This window comes from Corvus brachyrhynchos, unplaced genomic scaffold, assembly GCF_000691975.1.
Source record: "Corvus brachyrhynchos isolate BGI_N302 unplaced genomic scaffold, ASM69197v1 scaffold54, whole genome shotgun sequence".
NCBI classification, from domain to species: Eukaryota; Metazoa; Chordata; class Aves; order Passeriformes; family Corvidae; genus Corvus; species Corvus brachyrhynchos.
The window spans coordinates 1,962,254-1,986,657 of record NW_008237902.1 but is presented as its reverse complement, the minus strand read 5'-3'; the positions used below and the strand labels follow the sequence as shown (position 1 = coordinate 1,986,657).

The 24,404-nt window shown below is 39.1% G+C and overlaps 2 protein-coding genes across 2 annotated transcripts in view; one reads left to right on the top strand and one right to left on the bottom strand.

Moving 5' to 3' along the window:
• SAR1B (secretion associated Ras related GTPase 1B) overlaps positions 1-13,449 on the bottom strand; it is a 28,432-nt gene extending 14,983 nt beyond the window's left edge. The window contains exons 1-2 of the mRNA XM_017732976.1: positions 13,439-13,449; positions 505-514 (exon numbers count right to left, since the gene is read on the bottom strand). The gene's annotated coding sequence lies outside the window, so the exon portion shown is untranslated. The remainder of the gene's footprint in view (positions 1-504; positions 515-13,438) is intronic.
• On the top strand, positions 4,668-23,514 carry SEC24A (SEC24 homolog A, COPII coat complex component). The gene is made up of 22 exons (XM_008632650.2): positions 4,668-5,208; positions 6,637-6,795; positions 8,444-8,521; positions 8,839-9,005; positions 9,588-9,760; positions 10,747-10,849; positions 11,625-11,751; positions 12,091-12,200; positions 12,580-12,692; positions 13,351-13,469; positions 14,110-14,165; positions 14,486-14,692; positions 14,989-15,109; positions 15,659-15,817; positions 16,329-16,502; positions 16,587-16,697; positions 17,087-17,262; positions 18,285-18,422; positions 19,070-19,174; positions 19,314-19,406; positions 19,913-20,016; positions 20,408-23,514. Exons 1-22 carry the CDS (start codon positions 4,707-4,709, stop codon positions 20,520-20,522), a joined length of 3,210 nt encoding a protein of 1,069 aa, XP_008630872.1. The 5' UTR covers positions 4,668-4,706; the 3' UTR covers positions 20,523-23,514.
• The last annotated feature ends 890 nt before the right edge of the window (positions 23,515-24,404 follow it).

The window sequence follows — 24,404 nt, the reverse complement described above, 5'->3', positions numbered from 1 at the left end:
AGGCCGCTCTGCGCCCCTTCGCCCTGGGGCAGCGGGGGCAGGGGACCGGTGCCCGCGAGCAGAGCGCGGGTAGTGGGTTCCGGGGACGGTCCGTTCGCTGCCCGGGTCGTTGGGTTACACCCGGCTGAGCTCGGTGGTGCCCTCCTGCAGCCCGGACACCCGCGGCCCGGGGCGAAACACAGCTGAATTAGGGAGGAAAGCAGGAAAGGAGCGGCAGCGATGCCGAGCTCCTTGTGTGACCCCGGGAGCAGGGGTGAGGTGCTATCGGACCGGGCCCTGCCCGAAGTGTCACTGAGGAAAACACAGAGCGGCTCATTAGGCAAAATAAATCTTCGTTGTGATTTATTTTCATGGCAGAAGCATCCCCGAGTAGATTTTTCTGTCGGTATGAACGACGGCGCCTTTCAGAGAGCCCGTGTCTGTGCTGCTGGGGTAGCACGCACGGCTCGAGCTGCCCCGGACCGCCCCTTGGCCCGGGTGGGCCCCTGTCGGTGACACGGGTGACACAGCCGAGGTTTCACCCTTTGGAACGGAGCTGTACGTGTGGCACTGTGGTTATCGCTGAGCTCAGCCTGCGGTGCAGCGGGGCTTTCTTATCTTGTCATTCTCGTAAAGCCGACATTATCTGGTTCTTTGTGCTGCAAACTGGGAAAGTCTTGATTACTTTCTTCCCCTCAAAATGCATCTCTTTAAGACGAGATATTGAAGGTGAAACTGAACTTACTAGCCAGCGTTTTAAGACAGGAATAAGAAATTCAAGGCCAGCCTTGTCTCTGTGTCTGTTTTTGTTGCATGAGTGCAGATCTGTGCTGATGGAAGTGTCTCCTGATTTCACATACACAGACTGCATCCTCTGCACTTGCTTCCTTAATTATACACTTATGTGTTTCAGTAGCTGTGCTGCATCATAAGCAATTCAGTTATAATGAGATCTTTTGATTTTTCTTCCCCCTCCTCCTGCACAGTATGTTTATTGCTTTTCTTCAAAGTCATCAGCAAAACGACAATTTGCAATTAACTGTGTAGTTGCTTCTATGGTCAAGACAGTGGGAAGAGTATGAATGTCGTGTGGAGAGAGGCTCTGTTCTGGAGAGCTTATGATCTGAGCAGACATTGTACAAAGAGAGTGTTTGCTAATGGAGTAACTGAGTGGGTTGATTTACAGACTGGCATTACTTTATTTATTTATTTACTTTGCTGATTTCCCTAGTGTCAGATTAAGCACATAATGGAAGTTATGGAGAGGCAGTTGAGAAAGAGGAATTTCAGGCTACTCAGCCGTCAGGTGTATGAAAAATAAAGAACTGAATTGTAGAGTTATGCAAATACTAGGTAATAAAATTAAACAATTGTTATAGTATGTTAGAAATAAGGTTTGGCTTGCTGGCCTTTGAAATAAATCAAATTGTTCAAGCATAGACTGCTCATAGCATTGCTTAAAATATATGTTGTGAAGGTGCTGTGATCCTTGACCTTTATACTAATCCCAAAGCTTTATAGAATAGTTTTAGGGATACTTAGTGCTGTAGTGGTGCTTACAGTGGTCTGTGAGGAAAGAAAACTGTCAGCAGGATGATAAATTGTTCTATAGCTGTCAGCCCTTCCTCGCAACTTGTTGCTTGCTGAAGTGTGAGCAGGTAACTCCCCGAGCTTGCGTGTCCACCAAGGCAGTGAATTGTCACAGCAGCACCGTGTGCTGCCCGGGAAATTGTTTATCACAGAGCATTGTGTTGCTTAGCAACAACCTTCCTCTCCTTCATTTCTGTTTGTATTTTAATAGGACCAGTATTCTGTACTCATTTAATTGCAGGTGTCTAATTTGCTTTCCAGTTGATAGATCTGAAGTGCAAACATGAAAGAGAAACAATTCTTTTAGAACTGTTTTGCTCTTCTCATGTGATACCTTAACACAGTACTTTGAGGTCATGAGATGCTTTAGGAGCTGTTGGGTTTGGAGTCCAGTGGGTCAGAGTCAGCCTAAGTGGACACTGGTGGTGACTGGTCCCATGGCATCTGTTGGGATGTAACTTTTCAGAGTGTTTATCTTTGCATCTCCCTGGAGCTTGGAGAGCCTGTGGCTGGCCAAAGTGATGTGCTGAGTAACTGGCTTGGAGTAGGGGACAGTAAAATTCTGTGTGGTGGAAAATATTACTTGGATCCTGGCCTTCCATGTTAGTACTTTGGCCATTTTATAAAACCATCAAGCAACCTTCATATATATTCTGGTGCTATTCCTGATCTCTGAGAAATATTAAATGGCCTTGTGTTGCTGTAGAGGAGACTTTTGTTGTTAAATAGGTGGCCTTTCTTCTATTACTAATTAATTTCTGTGGTCTTCAAGTGTTGGCTGTTTTGCTGCTGTGTAGGTGAAGTAGCTCTTCAGTCCACACAGAATTCCTTGTTTATTTTTGGCTCCACAGAAAACCAGCAGCATTTGGGGAAAGCTAAATAGCGTAGATACTCTTTGATGGGTCTCAGTAAAGAGGTCAGGTCATGATGGGTATCTGGCAGCAACCAAACAGCAAGTCCTGAAAAGTTTTTTGTGCACTGTGAAACTCTCTGTAAAGGGGTTTTGCCCCTTAGTGCTATTTCTGTAGCTTTTTTGGCAGCTTTATGCACACTTGTCTTGGAAACATTAACTACTACATGAGGGTATCAAGACTCTTCATTGTGCTTCTGGCTTTAAAAATAAAAATTGAAATTGGAACATTGTTCTGTGGTGAATTTGATTTTTATTTTTGCATAAGGTGCCATAGAAAATATCATGTACGTCAGTTTTTGATATCACCTCACTTCCACTGATTTATCCTCAAGCAGGGAAAATAGTGCATAAGAGAGCAATCCAAGTACTCTGATTTCTGCCTGGGATAGTCAGTCATGCCCTAAGATGAAAAATCAAGTTATGAAATTAATTTGTATTTGTTCTGTATTTTTCCTACGGTTTATAGTGATGATGTTATATCAGTGTTTGTGCAGATGCAGTCAGAAGATTTGATAAGAATTCATAATTTTTAAAGTTAGCAAGTTCAATTGCCAATGGGGTTTGTAAATCCATTGTTGGAAACCCATCTGATACACTGCAGGGTAGTTTTTGAAGATTACTCATAACTGTAAGCATTTTCATCTTTCTGAGCTTTTTATTTAAACACCCTTGATTTTAGAGAATTTTTAATTGCAAATATTTATGAGCAGCATTGTAAGGACCGCAGAGTATAACTGGATTTCCTAACTGAATGATAAATTGCCTGTTGAAATTAATGGTTGGAGAATAATATGGTGTGTACCTTTTATGCACAAATAAGAAGCAGCGAGGATGAGATCACTGGCACTGTAGTAGTTATATGGACCTGTGCAATATTCAGTGAATTAACAGCTGTGTGTGACCCAGAGCCTAAGTTTTTCTAGGGAATGAGGAGCTGAATGATCAGTGCAGTGTTTGTCCCAATTAAGAATTTCAATGTATTCTGCATTTAGCTTAATTTATTGTCAGAAATGTGTGAGTTGCTTTAATTTGAAAATGTGAACTTGCTCACCTTTCAGAATTTAACCATTATGTTTCTATAGGAAATGAGCCTTCTTTGTTTTAATGTGTAACTGTGTGTGTGTAATGTCTCCAGTATCTAAGCTGTGTTTTTAGGGGATGAGGAGAGCCACAATGTGACTGGCTGAACTGAATGATACAACACTGGAAAGTGTTTTGGTAGTGTGAAGGAGTCATGGCTGGCTGTGGCCTGCAGTATTTAGTGTGTTCTGCTCAGAAGGGTTTCACTTGAAAATTGATAGTCTCTTTTCAGGAGGTCCATTTTGTGACAATGGTATGAACAACCTGTGGTAGTATCTTTCTTGATGGAGCTCTTACTGCACTGGAAATCCCATGGGATTCTGTCAACCTGTTCCTCTGTAAAGCAGGAATCTGATCGTGCTCTTGCCAATGTTGTTTACTGTTTGGAGAGTTATTAGCCTTTTTTTCAACTTTTTTTCTTCAAATGAGTAAAACTTAGTTCACTTATACCAACCAACAAATGCACAAAGAGCATCATTAATCTGTCAAGTTTTATTTTCCTGACTGGTGAATTATTTTATGATAACCTTATCCTTCATTCTGTGTTGGTGACCAGTTAGCCACTCACATGAGCAGTGTGTGTATGAATAATTCTCTTACTAAATTAACTGCAGAAACTTTCATAGATTAACTCTGTCACTTGAGAAGTAGTGCAGTGACCTATGCTGGCACTTGGCTGGCAGTGAGTTGTGGTAAGCTGTGGTGTCAGCCGTCATGTGAAATGGAGTTCTTACGCAATGGATCTTCCGCTTTCGGTCTGCTCATGTGTGCTACTGCCAGCGGTGTGGAACAGTGCTCCTCTGTGGGCAGCTTGCTTTTGGGGGTTTCTGAAGACTGGAATGGGATCCTGTGTGAGTTTCAATCCAGGAGCATGGATGGTACTGGAATGCTTAGTGATTGCAAGGTCACTGTAAAACAAAACAAAGATCTAAGTGTTGATAGCAAAATACTGCCAAATTCATGTCCCTTGCTGTAGTACTTCTGTTACACCTAGTGGTTTGAATTAAAAATGGCTTGGACTCTAATAAAATCCTAAGGAAAGACATTCACAGGAACATCTTTTATTTTCAGAAGTGATACACAGCACTGGCTTCCTAAAGAGTGTGGGTTTTTTTTCTTTCCAGGCCCCATTCAAAATCAGCTGATGCATTCCCCAGATGGCCAGGGATACAGCCCTGCGGTTCCAGGATCATACTCCCATCAGATGCCAGCAAAGGTTACTCCACATCAGTCTTCTGGACAGTATAGCTATAGTGGCTCTCAGAATGTTTCTCAATTAAACAATTACCAAGGACCTGGCCAGACTCTCAATAGACCACCAGTGGCAGCTTTCTCCGGGTCACCAGTACAACAACCAGGTCCTGTTCCACAAGTGCTGCCGCCTGCATTACAGAACTCAGCAGCTGTATCATCTGCTGGAAGCTTTCCTCCTGGAGCCAGTCCACCAGTGCTTTCAAACTGGCAGTACAGCCCGACTCCTGTGAGTCAGCCACTTGGGGCTCAAACAAGCCATTTGGCTCATGTGCCTGGGACAGGGTCAGCTCAGCCACCGTCATCGTTATCAGGAAGTACAAATCCTCCAGGGAGTTATCAATATGCTGCTTCTCCGGGGGGTCCTTCACTGCAGAACAGCTACATGAAGCCAGGTAACCAGAACTTTTTTATATCTTACCAATATCCATTTTTCAATGACTTTTTTTAAAATAATGAATACAGAATTGATTCTGCAGTGACATTTTGCTTGTGGAAGATTGTCAAAGCAGATACACCCATCAGAAATACATGGATGCTTTCTCTGGGTTAGAAATGGAAGTTCTGTGCACAGGTTGGGTTTTTCAGCTGGCTGGAGCAGATAACTCCTGAATAGTGTCTCATTGTTTTGGGATGCTGTCTGTGGGTGATGCTGTTTCTGTGACCTTCACCATTTCCTGGGGTGGCTGTTGGAGCACTAGCATGTTTCAGTTCAGGACTTCACCCTTGAAAACTAGTTCTGTTTAGTGAGCATGGTCATATTGTTGGGTTTTCTGTAAGCACTTGATTCAGGTAGTTTTCTGAACAGCCTTAGTCAGGTTGATGCAAATAACTGGAGCACAGCCTGAAAAGAAAACTGAAAAGCATTCTGTGCTGTTGAAATAGAGGTCAGTTCAATGGAAAGCTTCCTTCCCCCAAACTTGTAATTTTCACATTTAATGATAATTGTCAGTCTTCAGAAAGTACTCTAAAAGTAGGAGACTTTGTTCCTGCTGCTTGACTGCTGGTATATGCAGAGGTAAAAGCTTTTCTAACACTAAATAGCTCTATTGTGCAACTTGTGATTATTATGGAAACACAGTTAATACTCAAGTTTCTCTTTGCCAAACTGCTGTCTGTTGTTACACAGCTTTTTTCTGACTGAGCATGCAAACAGGACTTAGGTAGAGAAATATTTTCCATGTAAAAGCAAATAATATTTCTTGTGAAGTGCTTTTAGCCTCATTAGAGATTTTTAGATGCTAGGTTTTTTTGTTATATGCCTGCCTAATTTTGTTACGATGTTCAAAATGTCTTAAGCTCACAGAATTTATGAAACTATTTCTGGCACTTAATTGGAATAAACAGTTAGTACTTTGAAATTAGTGAGGAAAATGCAGAGAAATTTTGGAAGGTGGCATATGAAATGAGAGCAAGTGTTTGGAATAAGTAATTTTTATATCCATTCAATCCTCCTGAGCAATTTCCCTGATATTTTTTTGTATAACAATGATCACTTTTAAAAATAAGTTAGCTTATTTGGTGATCACTCCAGACTTAGTTATAAAGTTGGGATGTTTTCAGTACATCTTGACATTCTTGCCAGCAATAGCAACAAAAAGCTGAAAGAAATCAGTAGCTACAGGAATCCAGAATGAGAAAAGCATGAAAGAAACAACCTGCAGTTGAGACCCTCTACCCACATATTAGATTTATGTATCTTATGCTGTTCATCCTCTGAATAACAGGAATATTTAGAATTCAATCTGTGTGTTTTTGTAACAAAATTTCTGTGACTTTTTTCAGCTGGGTTAAACTTCTCCTAAAAGTTAATCTCTTTATAGGAACTGCACCTCCACCAGTGACTCAGCCTTTAACTCCGCTCCACCCTCCAAGGCCACCTTTAGGACCTCCACCAGTTGGTGTTCCACCTAGGCCATCAGCAGCGATAGCAGGACCACCTAGTGCACAGTCTCTGCTAAAATCAGCTGCAAACCAAGAAGGTAAGAAACAATTTGCTCTTTATGTTGAATTCAAACATGGCAACTTGCTGTAATATACAATCTTCAAAGTTGAACACATTGTTCTATTAGAGACTCAAATTGTAAAATTGATACTAATACAATACTAATAATCTGAAAAGAGCAGGTAAGGACCTGGAAAGAGGAAAAATTCTTCTTGCAGACAGACATTGATAAAATTTAAGAAATTAACACTTAAAAATAAATTTCCAAGTGCTGTTTTACATGGCCATGTCCCTTGTAGTTGGCATTGCGTTTTCCTTTTTTGTGGTATAAAGCGATAGTGAAATTCTCATTTCTCTGCATCTCTGACTGCTGTGAGGACAGAAATCAATGTATGACTCCCTGTATTGTTGCAAGAGCTAAAATGTGGACCTTGCATTTCTTTGCTGTTTATGTAGCTGTACCTTATTCTTCTCTGTGTAAAATCACTGAAGCAGTACATCTTGCATTTGTTGGTTTTCTGAAGGAAGTTACTAGAGGCTGTGAAGTGTCAGCTGTTGTAGAGAGATACCTGACTTTGTGTCTCCTGTGGGCCCTGCACAAGTATGTCATTGTTTAAGAGCTCCTCAGGGCTCTGTATCAGACAGACTCCAGTTGTTTGGCATTTAGTGCCCATGCTAGATGGGGCCACGTGCGAGTCGGCAGCTTTATTTTTACATACACAGTTCTGTCAAAGCTGTTGGTTCCTTGCATGTTCACATGGACAGTTTATTGTGTGTGGTAGCTCAATACACTAGTAATAGTATATTGAGATTTAGCTTAGTTTGGAATGTATGAAATGCATTAGAAACAGCTTTTGCTTAGAAAATATTTTCTTCTTAATGAAGAGAAACATTTTCAGAGTCCTGGAGAGATAAATATGTTTAGTCTATGAAGCAGGTTGGCTGCTGCTAGCAAGATTCAGTGTGCAATGTAAGTTCCTTTTACTGGGTCATCTTTGAAGATTTTAATAAAAAATTGTAATAAAAATAGAGTACCTACTTCTCCTTCGCAATATATAGTTGTGTTAGTATATTTAGACATAGTTGACTTACCAAGAACTGTTCTTTGGGAGCACTCTCTGAGTTTCAAGGTTTTTCCTGTCTTAGATTGAATTTCTATCTTGACTGGTATGTAACTGTGTCAGAGCTGTTGCTGTTTGGTGAGCAGTAGTGGACTAAGTGTATAAGCGTAGGAATTTGGTGTTTTTGTGAATTATCAGTAGAAAAGGTTCTTCAGGGTACTTGGAAAACTGCAGCTAGCCTAAAGAGACTTCCTCTGCTGAGGAGGGAGTGTCCCCATACCCTTTACTGCACGTCGGCTTGGAAGCTGTGGCAAATCCCTAATCTAAAGGAATCGTAAAAGATTATTCAACCAGAAGTGTAGGGACTTTTGTTTTCCTTAAAAAAAAAGATTGTGATGTTTTATGAATGTCCGTTGTTGAGGTAACCTCTGCAGGGGATGTGTGTGTGAGAAAGAGGCCAAAGTGTATATTTAATTTAGTTTCATCCTGGGTCAAAACCAAAGTAGATTCAAACTATGCTTGTCTTAATATTCATCCAGCAAGTAGGATTTTTTTTTGCAATTACCTCATTGAAACTTATTCATAACTTGTGCAAATTTTTCCTGTGGTTGTTTTTCTTAAAAGGTGATGCCAGATCTGCTGCCACTGATGGGTCTGTAGTGCAAAACAGCTACGATGCAATTGAAGGTGGTGGCCTCATGGGTAAGGCTTTGGGAGTAAAAATGGTTGTTATTATTATGGAACTTCTAAGAGTCTGGGAAAGATGGAAGTTTAATCATTTGTGTAGAAACATATGTACTTGGTTCAATGCCTGTCTTGAAGCTAAATACAAAATTTGAAGCACTGACAATTAGCATGTCTTTGCCTGTAGTATGTAAAGCAGGTGAGAAAACCTTTGCAAAGTTGACAGGAGCTGTATTTTTTACTCTTAGAAACTAAACAGGCAGCTCTCCTGTTGCACTAATGCCTCAAGTAAGACACAGTTCTTCAGCAATTAAGTATGTCTACTCTGCTTCCAGCAACTCCACATCATTCTCCTGCAGCCCCGAATCTTAAAATGAATAGAAGTGTTGGGTATTCCTACCCTGCCTTACCTCCAGGCTACCAACATACTTCTCCACCTGGAGCACCAGGAATGAATGCATCTACTTTGCAATACCCAGATGGATCAAAACATTTCCACCAGGTAAAGATTGTCTGGTTTTTATCTCAGTACTACCTCTGGTGGGGGGGTGTGGGTAAAGAAAAGTGATGGTTGGTGTGTGTTGTGCATCCCTGGGGTGCTTCTTCTTTTGTTCCCTGTTTGGGCACCATTTGTTCAAGAGGACAGACATAGCCCAGAATGAATGCTTTTGCCTGTGACTTGGTACCAGTTTGGAAAAGCCATGTGCCAGCTCTTTGTGAATTGTTTCACCCTCGTATCTGTTCAGGATGTTTCTTTTGAAACTTTCAGCTGCTTTTGGCATGTTTCTCTTCCCTGGCATTGTTATTATTAGCTAAAGTATTTGGGTTTTTTTCCCCTGAACTTTCAAAGTGAACTGACCAACACTTTCATCAGCTGAGCCTCTGTATTTCAAGAGCTTTATAGCCATGTTATGCTACTTTTTTCCCTCTGTTATGTTACATGCATAAGTCAAGTTCATGTGACAATATATGCGTGCAAAGGCAGTTAGTACATGAGCAAAACAAACTGAAATGGACTTTTAAATGGACTGTGGGTTTCATCCAAATAATTGGTGCTAATTTTTGAAATATTATTTGACTCTAGCCTGCCCTGGGCCCTAATCACTTAACTGCATCAATGGGTGGCCTGAGTCTACAGCAGGAAGGGTTAAGACCTGTGAATCTTCTTCAAGAAAGAAATATTCTTCCCACAACCCTCTTGAAGGCTCCTGTCCCCAACTTGCATGAAGACATCCAGAAGCTCAACTGCAACCCTGAGTAAGATTATGCATTTGCTATAACTCATCAAAATAGATAGAAGTATAAATTCCTACTTATAAACATAATTTCACAAAATATTTTCTTAATTTTATGAGAAGAAAATATTGAAAATGGGATTCACTGTGTTAAGATGAAGGCAGTAAGTGGGTTTAACTTTGAAGAGGGAAAAATCATCTGTGTAGAAAGTATGAGGAAAAGTTTGCTTGCAGAGCAGCTATAGATAGGTACAGTACAAAAATTTTATGCCTGGCAGTGGGTACGGATGAGAAGATATAAAATGAGAGTTAATTCAGCCAGGGGAGGTACACCAAAAAGATTGTGCATGAAGAAACATGGGTGACCTCTGTATTGAAAGTAACCATTTAAAACAATGGAGCAAATGAAACTTCAAAGAAGAGGCTGGCAGTTGGTTAATCAACTATCCTCTCTGAGGAGACCAACCAAAGTGTGTATAGCCAGGGACTCCTGCTTTGCAAATATTTTTATGGTAGATAAAGGAAATAACAGTGCCTTTGTGACATTGTTCATGCAAACAAGCTGGACAGGATTTGCAAAACTGCCACATACATGTGCACTTTGTGGAAGCTGCTGAGTGCTCAAGACTCAGGAAATGATTGTGGGGTTGTTTATAGTTACTAAGTTTTTAAAACCGCTTTTTAAACTTTGCCAGTTCTGATTTATTCCAAAATAGCATTTAGTATATAAAGATTTGGTGCAACTTTGAGTATTGTTAGGCTTAACTTTGACTTGAGTGACTAAAATGACACTCAGTTCTGTGTAAAGAGTATTTGTATAAAATAAGAACTCAAAGTATGTACTGTGGGTCAAGCTCAGACAGAAACAAAATTATTTGACAGAGATGGAGAAGATCTTTTATCTGGAAATGGAAATTCACCATCAACAGCTCTAGAAAAATATACTGTACTACTGAAATCATAATTTATTTGAAAGCCTCTGAAAATAACCCTTTGTCCTCCATGTAGGTTGTTCCGCTGTACCCTGACTAACATTCCTCAAACTCAGGCCTTATTGAATAAAGCCAAACTTCCTTTGGGGCTCCTGCTTCATCCTTTCAAAGACTTATCGGTATGAGAAATATTCAAAACTTTACATGCTGAAATATCAACTATGCCTTTACTAGAGTCCAGACAATGGACAATGAATTATAAAACAAGGGCAGGTATCTTGGCCCAGAAGAACTACCATAGTAACTGACGTTTCCTTCTTCCATACAGATCACTGTAATTTTTCTGAATTATTTGTCCCTACCATTTTTAAACCTTCAGGTCTCACTTCTTAATAAAAAAGAAACCCTCCCAAACCTCAAAAAACAAAAAGCTTGAAGGCAGCACAGAATTTGGACTATGATAGAAGGCAACACATCAGAATTCCAGGTTGTCATGTATCAGTTGTAGTTACTCATTTCAGATCTAGTACTAAACTCAAGACTTGACAAAACTGAAGGGATTTGGATGTCATGAGATAGCCAGGAGACTTTGAATTTAGCAGTGTCTCTCTTAAACACTGGGGTTTTTTCCCAGTTTAATTAATTTTTCAAAGATGTGGGCTTTTTTTCCCCTGCTTTTTGATCTGTATTGGGTGCAGGACTTAGGCTTAAACCATCAGTGTAAAATTCAAGAGTTTAGAGGCTTGAAAAGGGAATGTATGCAGTCAAATATGTTAGAGCTCAGTTCCTACCTGTTGTATTAAGGAATTGTAGGGATGTTGTGAGGATACAGAAGTACTTCTTTCAACAAGGATGCTTTGACTCACTAGCCAGGACACTGTAGGTGGTGGTGTTACCACAAGTGAACAGCTGCAGGGTGAGGGTGCTTTAAAACAGGAAGCTTTTCTTTTCCAGCAATTGCCAGTGGTCACTTCCAGTATTATTGTGAGATGCCGTTCCTGCCGGACGTACATTAACCCTTTTGTCAGCTTCCTAGACCAAAGGAGATGGAAATGCAATTTGTGCTATAGAGTGAATGATGGTAAGTTTTAAATGGGCTTTGAAGTGTTGCAATTAACCTTTTCCACCTTGGCCTTTGAGACTGGAGTGTTGTTGGCCACATCAGTAGGGGGATTGTTGTCAGTCACTCTGGGAGTCATGAGAAATGTTTCCCAGCGATAGTGGCGTCCCTAACAAAACACAATAAGCCCAAGTGGTCCCTCAGGGTACCCTTGAAGGTGACAAGTGTAAGTGAATTATACTGCCTAGTGTAGTTCTCCACGTGTTGCCCAACAGCCACAAAAGAGTTGATATATTTGTTTTAAAATGCAGCACAACTAATACTACTGTGAAATACTAATATATAAACATATCTGCATAGTTCCTGAAGAATTCCTGTATAATCCTGTGACAAGAGTTTATGGAGAACCTCATAAAAGACCTGAAGTCCAGAATGCTACTATTGAGTTTATGGCTCCATCTGAATACATGGTAAGGCTTTATTTACTTGTACTTATTCTTTCCTTTTGTTTTATTTTCAGAGGGAAGTCAGAGAAAGCTTTGTTTCAGAGCATGCTTTCCAGTTCAGTAGAACAGCTGTTGCCTTAAGGAGTGTATCCAAGAACTCATGGGGAGAACTTCAGAGAGTTCACTTCTAAACATTTATGTCAAAGTTGTTCTGTATTTAGAATATATAGGTCTCTTCTGAAGAAAACTAGAATTCTGATATTAACAAATAAGAGGCAAATGCATTCAGAAATTTTAGCTATCATCTGTGTGCTGTTTTAACAGTTTATACTTGCATTGGAAGGAATAAACCCAATCTAACAAATGCTATTTGAAAATTAAAGGTAATCTTTTCTTTGCTCAGCTGCGTCCACCTCAGCCGCCCGTGTACCTCTTTGTGTTTGATGTCTCTCACAATGCAATAGAGACAGGATACTTGAATACAGTCTGCCAGACCTTGTTAGACAATCTTGACTCGTAAGTACTTTTTTCTTAAAATCTCCAATTTTCATTCCTCTTAAGAAACTTGTGATAGACACCAACATGCCAGTCCTTTCTGTCTGGAAGACAAATTTCCTGGTGTGGGTTAGCAATGGCCAGTGTTGTGTTAAAATGTACCATAAAGCTGTAGTCTTTTTCCCATCACAGCTACACCAGAGTAAAGGGTAATTTTGAGGCTTGATTTTCAGTCTGACTCTTTACTACATGCTTCACCAATCCCCAAAAGAATATAAGCATCATGTTTATAATATATTTTGAACTGTATTTTTTAAAACCTGAGATTTAGATAAGTATTTGCTGAAAAGAGTCATACATCTAATAAACTTTTCATAAAATGCATACTGTTTGAACTTATATAAACACTAGTTGGTATTTTGCAGTTTATTTCTTCCTTTTCTTCTACTGCTGATTACCCTCTTAAAAGGTTTTCACATACCTGCTAGGTGACTCTACCATGAGTTCCTTTTCTGTTGTGGCTTTTGTTCTGTCCAAAATGACTTAGTGAAGTTCTTGCAGTCTAGCTGTTAAGCTAACTGCTTGGTAAGAACCATGGAGAGGTGCAGTGGATGTTAAAAAAAAAAGCCCTGCAGAAACGAAATTTCATCTCTTTGAATACCATATGTCTCATTTTCAGGCTTCCTGGGAACACTAGAACAAAAATAGGCTTCATAACGTTTGACAGCACAATCCATTTCTACAGTCTTCAGGAAGGTCTTTCTCAGCCTCAGATGCTTATAGTTTCAGATATTGAAGGTATGCAGAAATGAATTTTGTCATCAGTACCTATTAATGACTTCTGGTAATGACAGCCTTTAAAAATATGTATCTGGTGGGAGTTTCTAGATCACACCATTAATCTCTCTAGTAATGACTTCAGAAGTACCATATGTGTGAGTTTATGAAGATATATCCCTGATGTCTGAGCAATGCTGTGGCTGCTCATGACTTCAAACATGAAGACAGCCTTCCTAACTTCTAGTTTAATTTGTACAATTCTCTAGATTCCTCTTGAAATCCCAAATACTGATGCTGGATACATTTCTATAGATTTTCTGGTGGCTGGTGCTTAGTGCTTGTCCTTCTGCCTTTTGTTTCAAGTCACCTTTCACCGGATGTTATTGGGCAGGGTAGAATGAACACTGGAAATATTCGCTATGTGATTTTATTTAATAATCTTGATTATCCTTCAGCCCGGTTATTGCTACTCTAACATGGGATTCTAGCCACAGGAATGCTTATGAGAAAAAAAAGAAATCCACATAATTATGTTTACATGGGTTAATACACTGATACTGTGTATTTTTTCCAGTAAGTATGATGGTTGGCAAATAAAGTCAGGGAAAGCTTGATGTGTTTTTAAAAGATAACTCAAGTAATTTTTTTTCCCTTTCAGATGTATTTATACCAATGCCGGAAAACTTATTAGTAAATTTAAATGAAAATAAAGAGGTAAGAAGCAAGGACTTTCTTACATAACTAGTGACATTTACATAGATGGGGATATGTTTGGTAATTTTTTGATTAATTAATGCTCACTAACACCTGCTGTTCAAATGCCAGGTGTGAGGCAAAAAAAAAGAGGTCTTTCATCTCTGTCACTGTAAATTCTTGCCAACCTGAAACAAGACAGTACTTCAATTTTTCTAGGACTTTCTCTTTACTACCTTAATATTAGAAGTGTTAATACTTGGTTATGTTCAGCAATCAACTCTAAATAAGGTAGAAAACCATGAAAACTCATAGGCCTAATACTGTTTTCTCACTTGCAGCTAATTCAAGATCTGTTGAAGACATTGCCACAGATGTTTACTAAGTCCCTGGAAACTCAGAGTGCTCTGGGGCCTGCATTACAGGCTGCCTTTAAACTGATGTCCCCCACTGGAGGTAGAATCACTGTCTTCCAGACACAGCTCCCATCTGTGGGAATGGGAGCACTAAAGTCACGAGAAGAGCCAAACCAAAGAGCAACAGCAAAGGTTCGGAAAGCAAAAAGATTGAGAGTACTAACAACCCTGTTCTGTGCATGTAGGTGGTTCTGGGATTGCCTCTTGTGGGTTAATTTTGTGCTTGTCTTGCTCCTTTGTTGAAGTAGTAGAAAAAACAAAAGAAAAACCAAGCAATATAAGCACAAATTAATTACCTGATATTTTAAAATAAGATATTTTTAATCAATGATGTAGAATTGATTATTAGTGTCCCTGAAAACAGGCAATAGATGTATGAATCAATCTGAATTTGCTTTGTATTTTGTAATACTCCACTGTGTTAACAGGACATACATCTGACACCATCGACTGATTTTTACAAGAAGTTGGCCTTGGACTGCTCAGGGCAACAGGTTGCAGTGGATTTATTTCTTCTTAGTGGGCAATATTCTGACTTGGCTTCTCTAGGTAAGTCGTATCAACCTGTTTTGGGGCATGTAACTCTTGTATTTTGAGCAAATGCTACATTAGAATCTGCATTCATATTTAGTAGATGAACCTGACTTGAACTAATCTAGTGTGTCAAGATGCAAACTTATCCTTGCTGAGCAGTGACAGTGAATAGAATGTAATCATTCAGTCCTGATTTAACCTACTTAGTCTCGTGTCCTCCCTTAGTGAGTCAGGATTCTTGTGCTACTGATATAAGTAGCTGAAATACTTTCTTTCTTTTTATGCCTTTTAGCCACCAGTGTAATTTTCTTTAGAGCAAGTTTTATTAGCATTTTAAATATTTTTCTCTATTTAACCAAACTTTCAAGTGACAGCAATTTCAGGTCAATAGAAAATTATTTCACACCCGAAACTATCACATACTAGGAGATACAGTTACATCTGTGTCTGTAGGCAGGTCTGTAACTGTGTATCTGAGCGATTTGCAGGTGTGAACAATTTAATAATTTAAAGACTGCAGCAGCAACTGTCTGCACTCTACAATGTATGCTGGTTTTGTTTCAGGTTGCATATCAAGGTATTCTGCAGGTAGTGTCTACTACTACCAGTCTTACCATCATAAACACAACCCTGTCCAGGTGGAGAAATTGCAAAAAGAACTGAAGCGATATTTAACTAGAAAAATTGGGTTTGAAGCTGTCATGAGGATAAGATGCACCAAAGGTCTGAATTCACCTTCTTAGATTTTGGAGGGATGGAGAAGAGGGAAGTGGGTGTTTGCATCTGTTTGAGAACGTTTTCATTGGTATTCTAGCTATTTTGTAATCTTAAATGATTAAAAGGCAAAGATTAGAAAAGTAAAATTCAGTACCAGGGATAAGACAGTTTTTTAAAGATTGTATTTGCAGTGTGTTTTCTGGCATCCAAGTTCCATTTTATAATGGTCAAAACTGGAAATTTTGCTGGACTGCTATTTCAGCAAGGGACTGTTTTTATAATCTAGATACTTTCTACTACTGTGCATTGATTTGCCTTGCTAATTCCCACCTTCTGCTAGGCTTTATGGATTCTTTGGATCAGTAGTCAGTTTGCGGTATTTACCTTTTCTGAAGATAATGTATTTCACTGAGAGGGAACATTTCAATACAGAGTTCTCTACATTGATGGCAGATCTGTGTATGGTACCTGTACTTCACAGCTATAAAATCCAAACTGATTCATTATTATCTTGTAGGTCTCTCCATTCATACTTTCCATGGGAACTTCTTTGTACGATCTACAGACTTGTTGTCATTACCCAATGTAAACCCAGACGCAGGATATGCTGTGCAAATGTCAGTGGAAGAGAGTCTTACTGATATGCAAGTTGTTTCTTTTCAGTCAGCTCTCCTGTACACCTCCAGCAAAGGTAAGGTTAGACTGAGCCAACAGTGGCATTTGTAGTGTTGTTCCATAAAACAAGTATGGAGGCTACAGTTTTCTTTTCTTGCAGGTGAAAGACGAATTCGTGTCCACACCATGTGCTTACCTGTTGTCACAACACTGAGTGATGTGTACCTAGGAGCAGATGTGCAGGCCATCACAGGGCTCTTAGCCAACATGGGTGAGTGTGCTAAGAGCTTGTTTGAATATGCGTGGATCGTATCCTTAAAGCTCTGAGCAATAATCCTCTGGGATGTGGAATTAGAAGAAAAGGTTCTCCCTTGTTCTAAGAGTGCTTTCTAAGTTGCAAACCTAAGAGAGTTTTGGTTTTAATGCTTGGCTTAGGTGGAGGATCAGTAGAGCTGTGTATGGTCACCTGGACTTAGGCTTAGCCTGGTGCATCATCATGGGCCCCCAGCTTTTTTCTGAAGCATGTGACTTACCCTAGAATGTAGTAAAAGCTTAAGATGCATCAACATATATGATAAAATGAGAGAAGTTAATGTATGTGGCTGTATTCCTGCCAAGGGAGGAAACCCCTCTTATGTGAGCCTTGTACTCTGTGTTTAGCTGTGGACCGCTCCGTTTCTGCTACGCTGAGCGATGCTCGGGATGCCTTGGTCAATGCAGTGATAGATTCTTTAGCTGCTTATCGCTCATCCGTGCTGAGCATCCAACAGCCTGGGCTCACAGCTCCACACTCGCTGCGGCTCTTCCCACTTTATATACTGGCACTCTTAAAACAGGTAAGAGGGGAAAGGAAGCCAGGCAAGAGGATGATTCTGTTTGGCAGGTCAGCCTGAAGTAAAAGGACAATTCTTTGATGGAGAATGATTTAGTTTAAAAGCGGGAATTCAGAAGTGTGTGTAAAACCAAAAGTACAAATGTTTTAAGCACTGGAAGAGCAAAGTAATAGACACTGACTGGTGAAGAGAATGTGTCAGGGTAGTGATGATAGTGTTTTCTCAGGAATCTCATTTTTGTGCATTTCTGGAAATGTAGATCCACACAGCAGTTCAGTGCAGATTAGAAGAGAGTTGGGTGGGTGGCAGAGAGGGAGTTGGCTGGCTGTTCTTGCAGTAGGTTTAAAGCATTTCACAGTATTTGCTCAACGGAAGTATTTTTAAATTTAATTTCCTTGAACTGATACTTTAAGTCATTTAAGTGTTGGATGAACTGGTTTTCTGTTTCAAAGAGAAGTTCAGGATTCATACATCTTGATTAGGAATTAACCAGCATGTTCATACTGAGCTTTTTTATGTGAAAGGCTTGATAAGCATTTGACCCAGTCAAGTGGGAGGAGTGAGCCCTCCTTTGATTTATAGCTGTATTTTTGGTCCCAACAAGCCAGCAGTATTTCTTTCCTTTAAATACAGACCTAGGATTCTGTACATTGAAGCCAGTTGTAAACTGCTCCAATAGTTATTTTAAATTTCATCCGGTAGCATTTTTGAGGTGCGTGTTAGAGAGATATATTTCAGGGTGCTTTCATCTCAGCTGTAGTGCTCTCTAGAAAGGATTGATGGTGACAGGTCGAGCTTAATTCTAAAATCCAGAAATGGGAATAATGAGACTTCTATGATTTATATGTGAAACACTTGAAGAGAACTATGGAGAAGTAAAATAGAAGAAGTAAAAGACCATGAGAAAACACTTAGGGCACATCTCTAAAACTTAAGTAAGTTAGAAATAAGCAGTAGGTGATGTGTGAAATTCAGTTTATCTTGCTTTGCTTTAATGGTTAAACTAAATGGCTGATTTTTTGCAGAAAGCATTTCAAACTGGGACAAACACACGTTTGGATGAACGCATCTTTACCATGTGTCAGGTGAAAAACCAGCCCCTTGTTTACCTCATGCTCATGACGCATCCCAGTCTGTACAGAGTTGATAATCTCACAGATGAGGTGAGTCTTTGCCTTGCTACATAACCAGTTTGATCCCAAAGATTTGTGTGATGTGAAAGTAAATGTTAAAAATCTCCCAAGTTTTCCATATTAAAGCTGCACAGCTAAAATACAATGTTTCATATTTTCCCACTTGTTGCATTTATGAATTTGTTATTTGGAACTGGATTGATGAATTCTGGAGAGAAGCTGTGCTTTTCTATGGATGGATGGGGAAGGTTTTTTCTAACTTATTTCATCTTTGCCTTGTGTCATTATCTTGTGCTATAAATCCCATATACATTAAGATATCATAATGTGTTTTTTGTCCCTTTGTAGCTTCCTTTATTTTAAAATGTCAAGAAGTTTTGAAAGCAGGGAATGTTTATGTAAAACCCTGAACAATTTTAGAAATCACATATTTGGTACACAACAAATGGGATATTCCAGTTCTAGAACTAATTAACTAAGATACATTTGATGAAATTCATCCTCTCTAAATAAAACTTTAGGATGTATTAGCAAATTATGCACTTTGACTTTAGTTAAACTGAGAAAAACATTCCAGCTCCAGCATTCAGTGTAGTAGATCCTACTCTTATTTAACATTCTCTTCTGTTTCTTTGCAACAAGATGTGAACCACTGTTTTTCTTCTTCCTTCTTTTAGGGGGCTCTTAACATAAATGACAGAACTATACCTCAGCCACCCCTTCTCCAGCTGTCAGTGGAGAAGCTGAGTAGGGATGGTGCTTATCTTATGGATGCTGGCTCTGTAAGTTGTGTGGTGGTGGGGATTTTAAAAAGCATCCAAATTTACTTGGTGTGTTCTTTTTGAGAACCCAAAATATGTACAAGACTGCTGAGGCGTGTTTTGGGTTGGATTAATGTTGTTATTGATGGGTGTCTTTCAGGTGATGTTTCTGTGGATCGGAAAGAACTGTGGGCAGGGCTTTATCAGCCAAGTCCTTGGAGTTCCAAATTATGGCTCAATACCACAGAATATGGTACGTGCTTGCTCTGCTGTACATCAGTCATACAGTGCTGCCAAAATATCATCTGCATGAGAATTAAAATACCACTACTCAGATATTAGCCCTCTAGTGGTATAGATCCAGATTCAAGGAAAGAAATAATTTCTGTTACCTCTTGGAGTTTCTCCCTATGAAAACACAGTAGGAAGAGGCTGACAATGATTTTCTCGGACCTGTGGGAGCGGACTAAGAACCCTTGCAAACAGTGAGCACAGTGGGTTAGTGGGAAATCCTTTAGTTTCTGCAACAAAACAGGAATCAATCACAGTTCAGTCATTACCATTCTGACAGCTGATAGCAGTTTAGTGCTCTTGACTTTTTCAAGCCCTTTTGAAGAAGACAAGACTGAAACTATACATCACAAAATGTATCTGTCTGGGTTTTCTTTATGCCTAATGAGTTGGGCTAGGTCAAGTGTTCCTTTTACTGTTTTTCTGAAAAACACCCTGTTTGTATTAATGAAACCCTTTGCCTTTCAGACACATCTCCCAGAACTTGAAACTGCAGAATCCATCAGAACACGAGCTTTCATTTCTTGGCTGAGAGAACAGAGACCTTTCTTTCCTATACTATATATAATAAAGTAAGCAGTTTTTAACAGTCTTCTTGCTTCTTCAGCAACCTGTTAACAATACATACTTGGATATCATATACTGAACTTTCTTAATGGAATTCTTAATGATCGTGTGTGCTGTGCTGACAGATTTGACTGTATGACTTATGAGTTATCTCAAATTAGAATGTCAAAAGACTAAATGTCACAGGAGAATGTTTAGTTAATGTCAGATAAGTGAAGTAAATGCTGGTAAGAGCACTTATTAGGATTAATCGCTACTAAGGGCTATTTGACATCCTCTTTTCATATGTTCTTAAGCTCTTGAAATGTCTTGCCACTTGACCTGTAACTTTATTAATGCACAGTAGCCCTTGGCAAATGTTTTTTTCACTCAAGCACTTTCGTTTTTGTTTTTAAGGGATGAGAGTCCATTGAAATCAAGTTTTCTGCAAAATATGATTGAAGACAGAACAGAATCAGCCTTATCATACTATGAATTCCTCCTTCATATACAGCAACAAGTGAATAAATGAAACACTAGCCTTTGGCTCACTTCTTTAAGGAAAGATTTTGCAGTAAAGAATGATTGTGCTTGTAATATCTTCATTAAATCTGTGGCCTGAGGCAGTTGTTGAGAAGTTCTCACTGTGATTTCAACGAACTAAAGCAAATAAAGGACCACATCTGAGAATCAAATGTGCAACTACATAATATTGTACCTTAAAAGAAAATCAAACTGTTGGAACTGGTTGAGCACCTTTAATTTGCTGCAAATTGTGTTTTTACTATAAGTAGTTGCAGCATGAAGTACATTTACAAAGGCAATACTGCAAAGGTGAAATACATTTTGTAAAATAAAGAGTTCTTTGTTGTTCAAAATGTATATTTCTGTAACTTTCTGCTTTTCTTTTTTTTTTTTTTTTTTTTTTTTTTTTTTTTTTTCTGCTAGATATAAAACCTCACAATACTGATCATGATTTGCAGGGAAATTCTTTCTAAGTGCATCCAGTGATTACAGGCACAGCATCTCAATGTTCATCTTAATGCTTAAAGTAGCAATGAAAGAAGTGTTCATTGTGAAATGAACAAATGCTTATGAAGTGTAGAATCCAGTGCTTGGATTGGATTATGGCTAATAGGACTAAAGGTAAGCTTAACCTGGATAAGGTGGATGAATTTGTTGAAGCTATTAATAAGTCAGTATTCTAATTTTAAAAACGATGGGGAAGAGTGGGCCCTACATGAGACAGATTTTAAAAAGCTGTTGGCTGAGTTGGCAGCAAAAGTAGACTTAGATGGTAAGCTTTGCTTTTCTTCAGTAGAAGGAATAGTTTTAATTTTAATTTTATGAATGGTGTGGGAGGGGAAGGGCAAGAAAGGTTATCTCAGATTTTGTTTGGTTTATGTTCAGTAGACTTTTGGCTCTTGTTGACATTAGGAATGTTGAGCCCCTCAGATCTGGTGTGTTTCTGAAGCAAGTTTGTTGGTAGCACTTCAGACCAAATGTTGGTCTGTGACATTGAATATTCTGACAAGAAAATTGGAAATTATTTTTCCAAGAATAAAGTTATCATATTGCATTTGAAGATTTGTATATGGTTGCAGAAATGCCTGAAGTTTTTGAAAAAAAGGGGGTTTTGCTGCAGCTGTGTAATGAGCCCAGGTCTAAGGCCAGTGTGCACCAAATAAAAGCTTTAACTATACTCTCAGATCCTGCCAGAGCTACAGATTGAAGCTGACATCAGACTTGAAGTGAAAATTTATATACAAAAAATATTTAAATAATTTTATGGAAGTGTATTGATAGTTTTTCTGTTTTGAAGATTAAGCTATCATTGATAGCTACCAATGTAAAGAGTATATAAGTTACTGTATCCCAATGCCCATGGAAGTGTTGCATATGGAAAAATCTTGGCTTGCTTTTTTTATTTAATAGTGGTAAACTTAAAGGTCTCGCAAAACTTTCTGGGGCAAGTAACTTGAAGAGGTAAAACACTTGCGAGTGGTCAAATGTACTGTGCTTAGGACATTTGGAGATAAAAATGTCAGTAGGGTCAACATTTGGGTAAACATTTGCTCCCATTTCAAGCTATAGCTGCACATGATTGTCAGGAGTTGCCTTACTTTAGGGGAGGAGGAGTTCCTTGGGAGAAATTGTTCTTGTTCCTTGAGCACAAGAAGCTAAAGTTCAGAACAATGCTAAAACAGCATGAAAACATTATTATAGAACCAATTTAAGCTTCCCTGTCTGCTGCTTCTGTAGCAAACAGGAATATATTTACTTGAACTGCTTTTCAGAGAATTGCACAGTTTCTAGTCATAGTGAAGAGGTTTCTTTTAAGTTTTGACAGTATGTTTTTTTTTCCAGGGAGGGGAAAAGGGGTCTCTTCATTTAAATCATAAATGGAACCTCTGCACTTGCATAGGTTCTGCCCTAAACCTTGTGTTTTGGGTATATTATCACTCAGATGTTGAACTGAAAACCATCCTTGCATCAAATAGCCCACCCAAATTCTGTTTCTTACTGTGACTGTATTTTGCTACTATATCCCTTTTTTTAAGAAACATAAATACTCGAGATGGCCTCGTTGCTTTATGTACACCAGACTAATGGTTGAAGATGCCAGTCTTTGTGGCAGTTAACAAGCTTGAATTTGAGTCCCTAAATTTTACAGAGCAAAACATGATAAATGAGTCAGATGAACCCCCTCAGAGTTCTCTTCACTTTGGAAGAAATTCTGTATTGAACTTTGTTAGTTTATCCCCTTGCAGTGGGGAAGGCCTGCTGGTTCACTTGTACTGCTGTAATGGCAATACAGGAAACATTCACACACACACTACCTGTGATTCCTCATTTTTACATACAATTGAAAAATGAGGACACTGAAGATGGACTGCAAAAGTAGGCAAGAGTGGCTCTGGTACTTAGATCTCAGCACGACAACTCTACCATTGTAAATGTGTGGTAGAGGTGTGTCTATTTTTGTAGTTGGACACTTTTTAAAAACTGTTTCTGTATTTGACACATTAGTGTTCAGCCAACATTGTTACCATCCATTTTACTTTGCTTTCATTATTGTTTTAAATTTAATATATTTGAGTCTTAAGTCCACACAGACTGTGTTGCAATAAGTAGAATGATTCACTTTTATTTAGAATTAATTTCTTAACAGAATTTAATCAAAGATGCAGAATGGCTGTTAAGGGACCAGTAAATGTGATTTTAAGGTTCTGTTTACTATTATGGATGTAATCCTTATAGTAAGTTTAATTTTGTAAAGTAGTGTATAATATTGTAATATTAAATCTTTGTTCTCTGAACTCAAACATTTGATCTTCAGTATGAAGTTACAAATCTTCCCCATTCTGAATTTGAGACAGGATTTACTTGTCCTCCTTTTTACAGTTTGTAATTTTCACTGTTTTATTCCTGTAAAAAGTCATTTGTAACACATGCAAATGCTTATTTTATCTGTGCTAATTTATCAGATTTGGCTACTCAATAAAATTAATTGAAAGAACTCATGCAAGTCCATCACTCCTTTCTTGTAAATAAAAATAGAACAATGTATTTAATCAATTGAGATAAATACCATGTTGGTCACAGGAGCCAGCTGACAGTGATGGTTGAAATTTAGCCTTCAGCAGCATTCCAAGGTGATGACCAATTTTATTTTAGGTAATCTTGTATCATCATTTAACATCCCATTCTTTCGGCAGCTTTTTTGTAAAAGCCATTCCATCTTAATGCTTGCCAATTTTTTGAGATTTTGTCACTGCTGCTTGTGGCCCATCATAGATGAGTTAATGCATGAGCTTGGTACTCTGACTTCTGTATTTAACTGGTTTTGAATACAGAGTTTTCTCTTTCAATATTGTAGAAATATTCATTGGACTTGTCAGGTCTGTTTTTTTGCCCAATACACATCACACTGTCCTGCTGCTAAACTCCACCACTACGGTTGTGGGTCGGGGATCAGCCAGCACCTGTCCTGGGACTGGGTTTTGGAATTCCAAGTACGGGATCTCGAGGTGAGTCCTGTTCCTAATGCAAGTGCCAGTGAATTAAGGAGTAAAGTTGTTCGGTGCCAGGGCCGTGAAAGGCAATGAAGTGCTGATGGGAACTCTCCATGGCATTTGGTTTGGCTGTGCTTCGCCATGGGGCTGCTCAGGTAAGGGAAGAGTTTTATCACCTGGCACACAAGGAGAGGTGTAATGGACTTTTAGTGTACATAAAGATCAATATTATGCCAACTGTATCTTACTGGAAAGAAGCAAATACGCTCCCTGCTTTTAATGGCCGTAGCTCTGGCGTCCTCGAGAGGTGCTTGTCTGTTGGTGTTTCCTTAGTGTGCACCGTCACTCCCGCAGCGGTGCAGTGACAGGGTTGAAAGCTGTCCTGTGTGTGCAGCGGG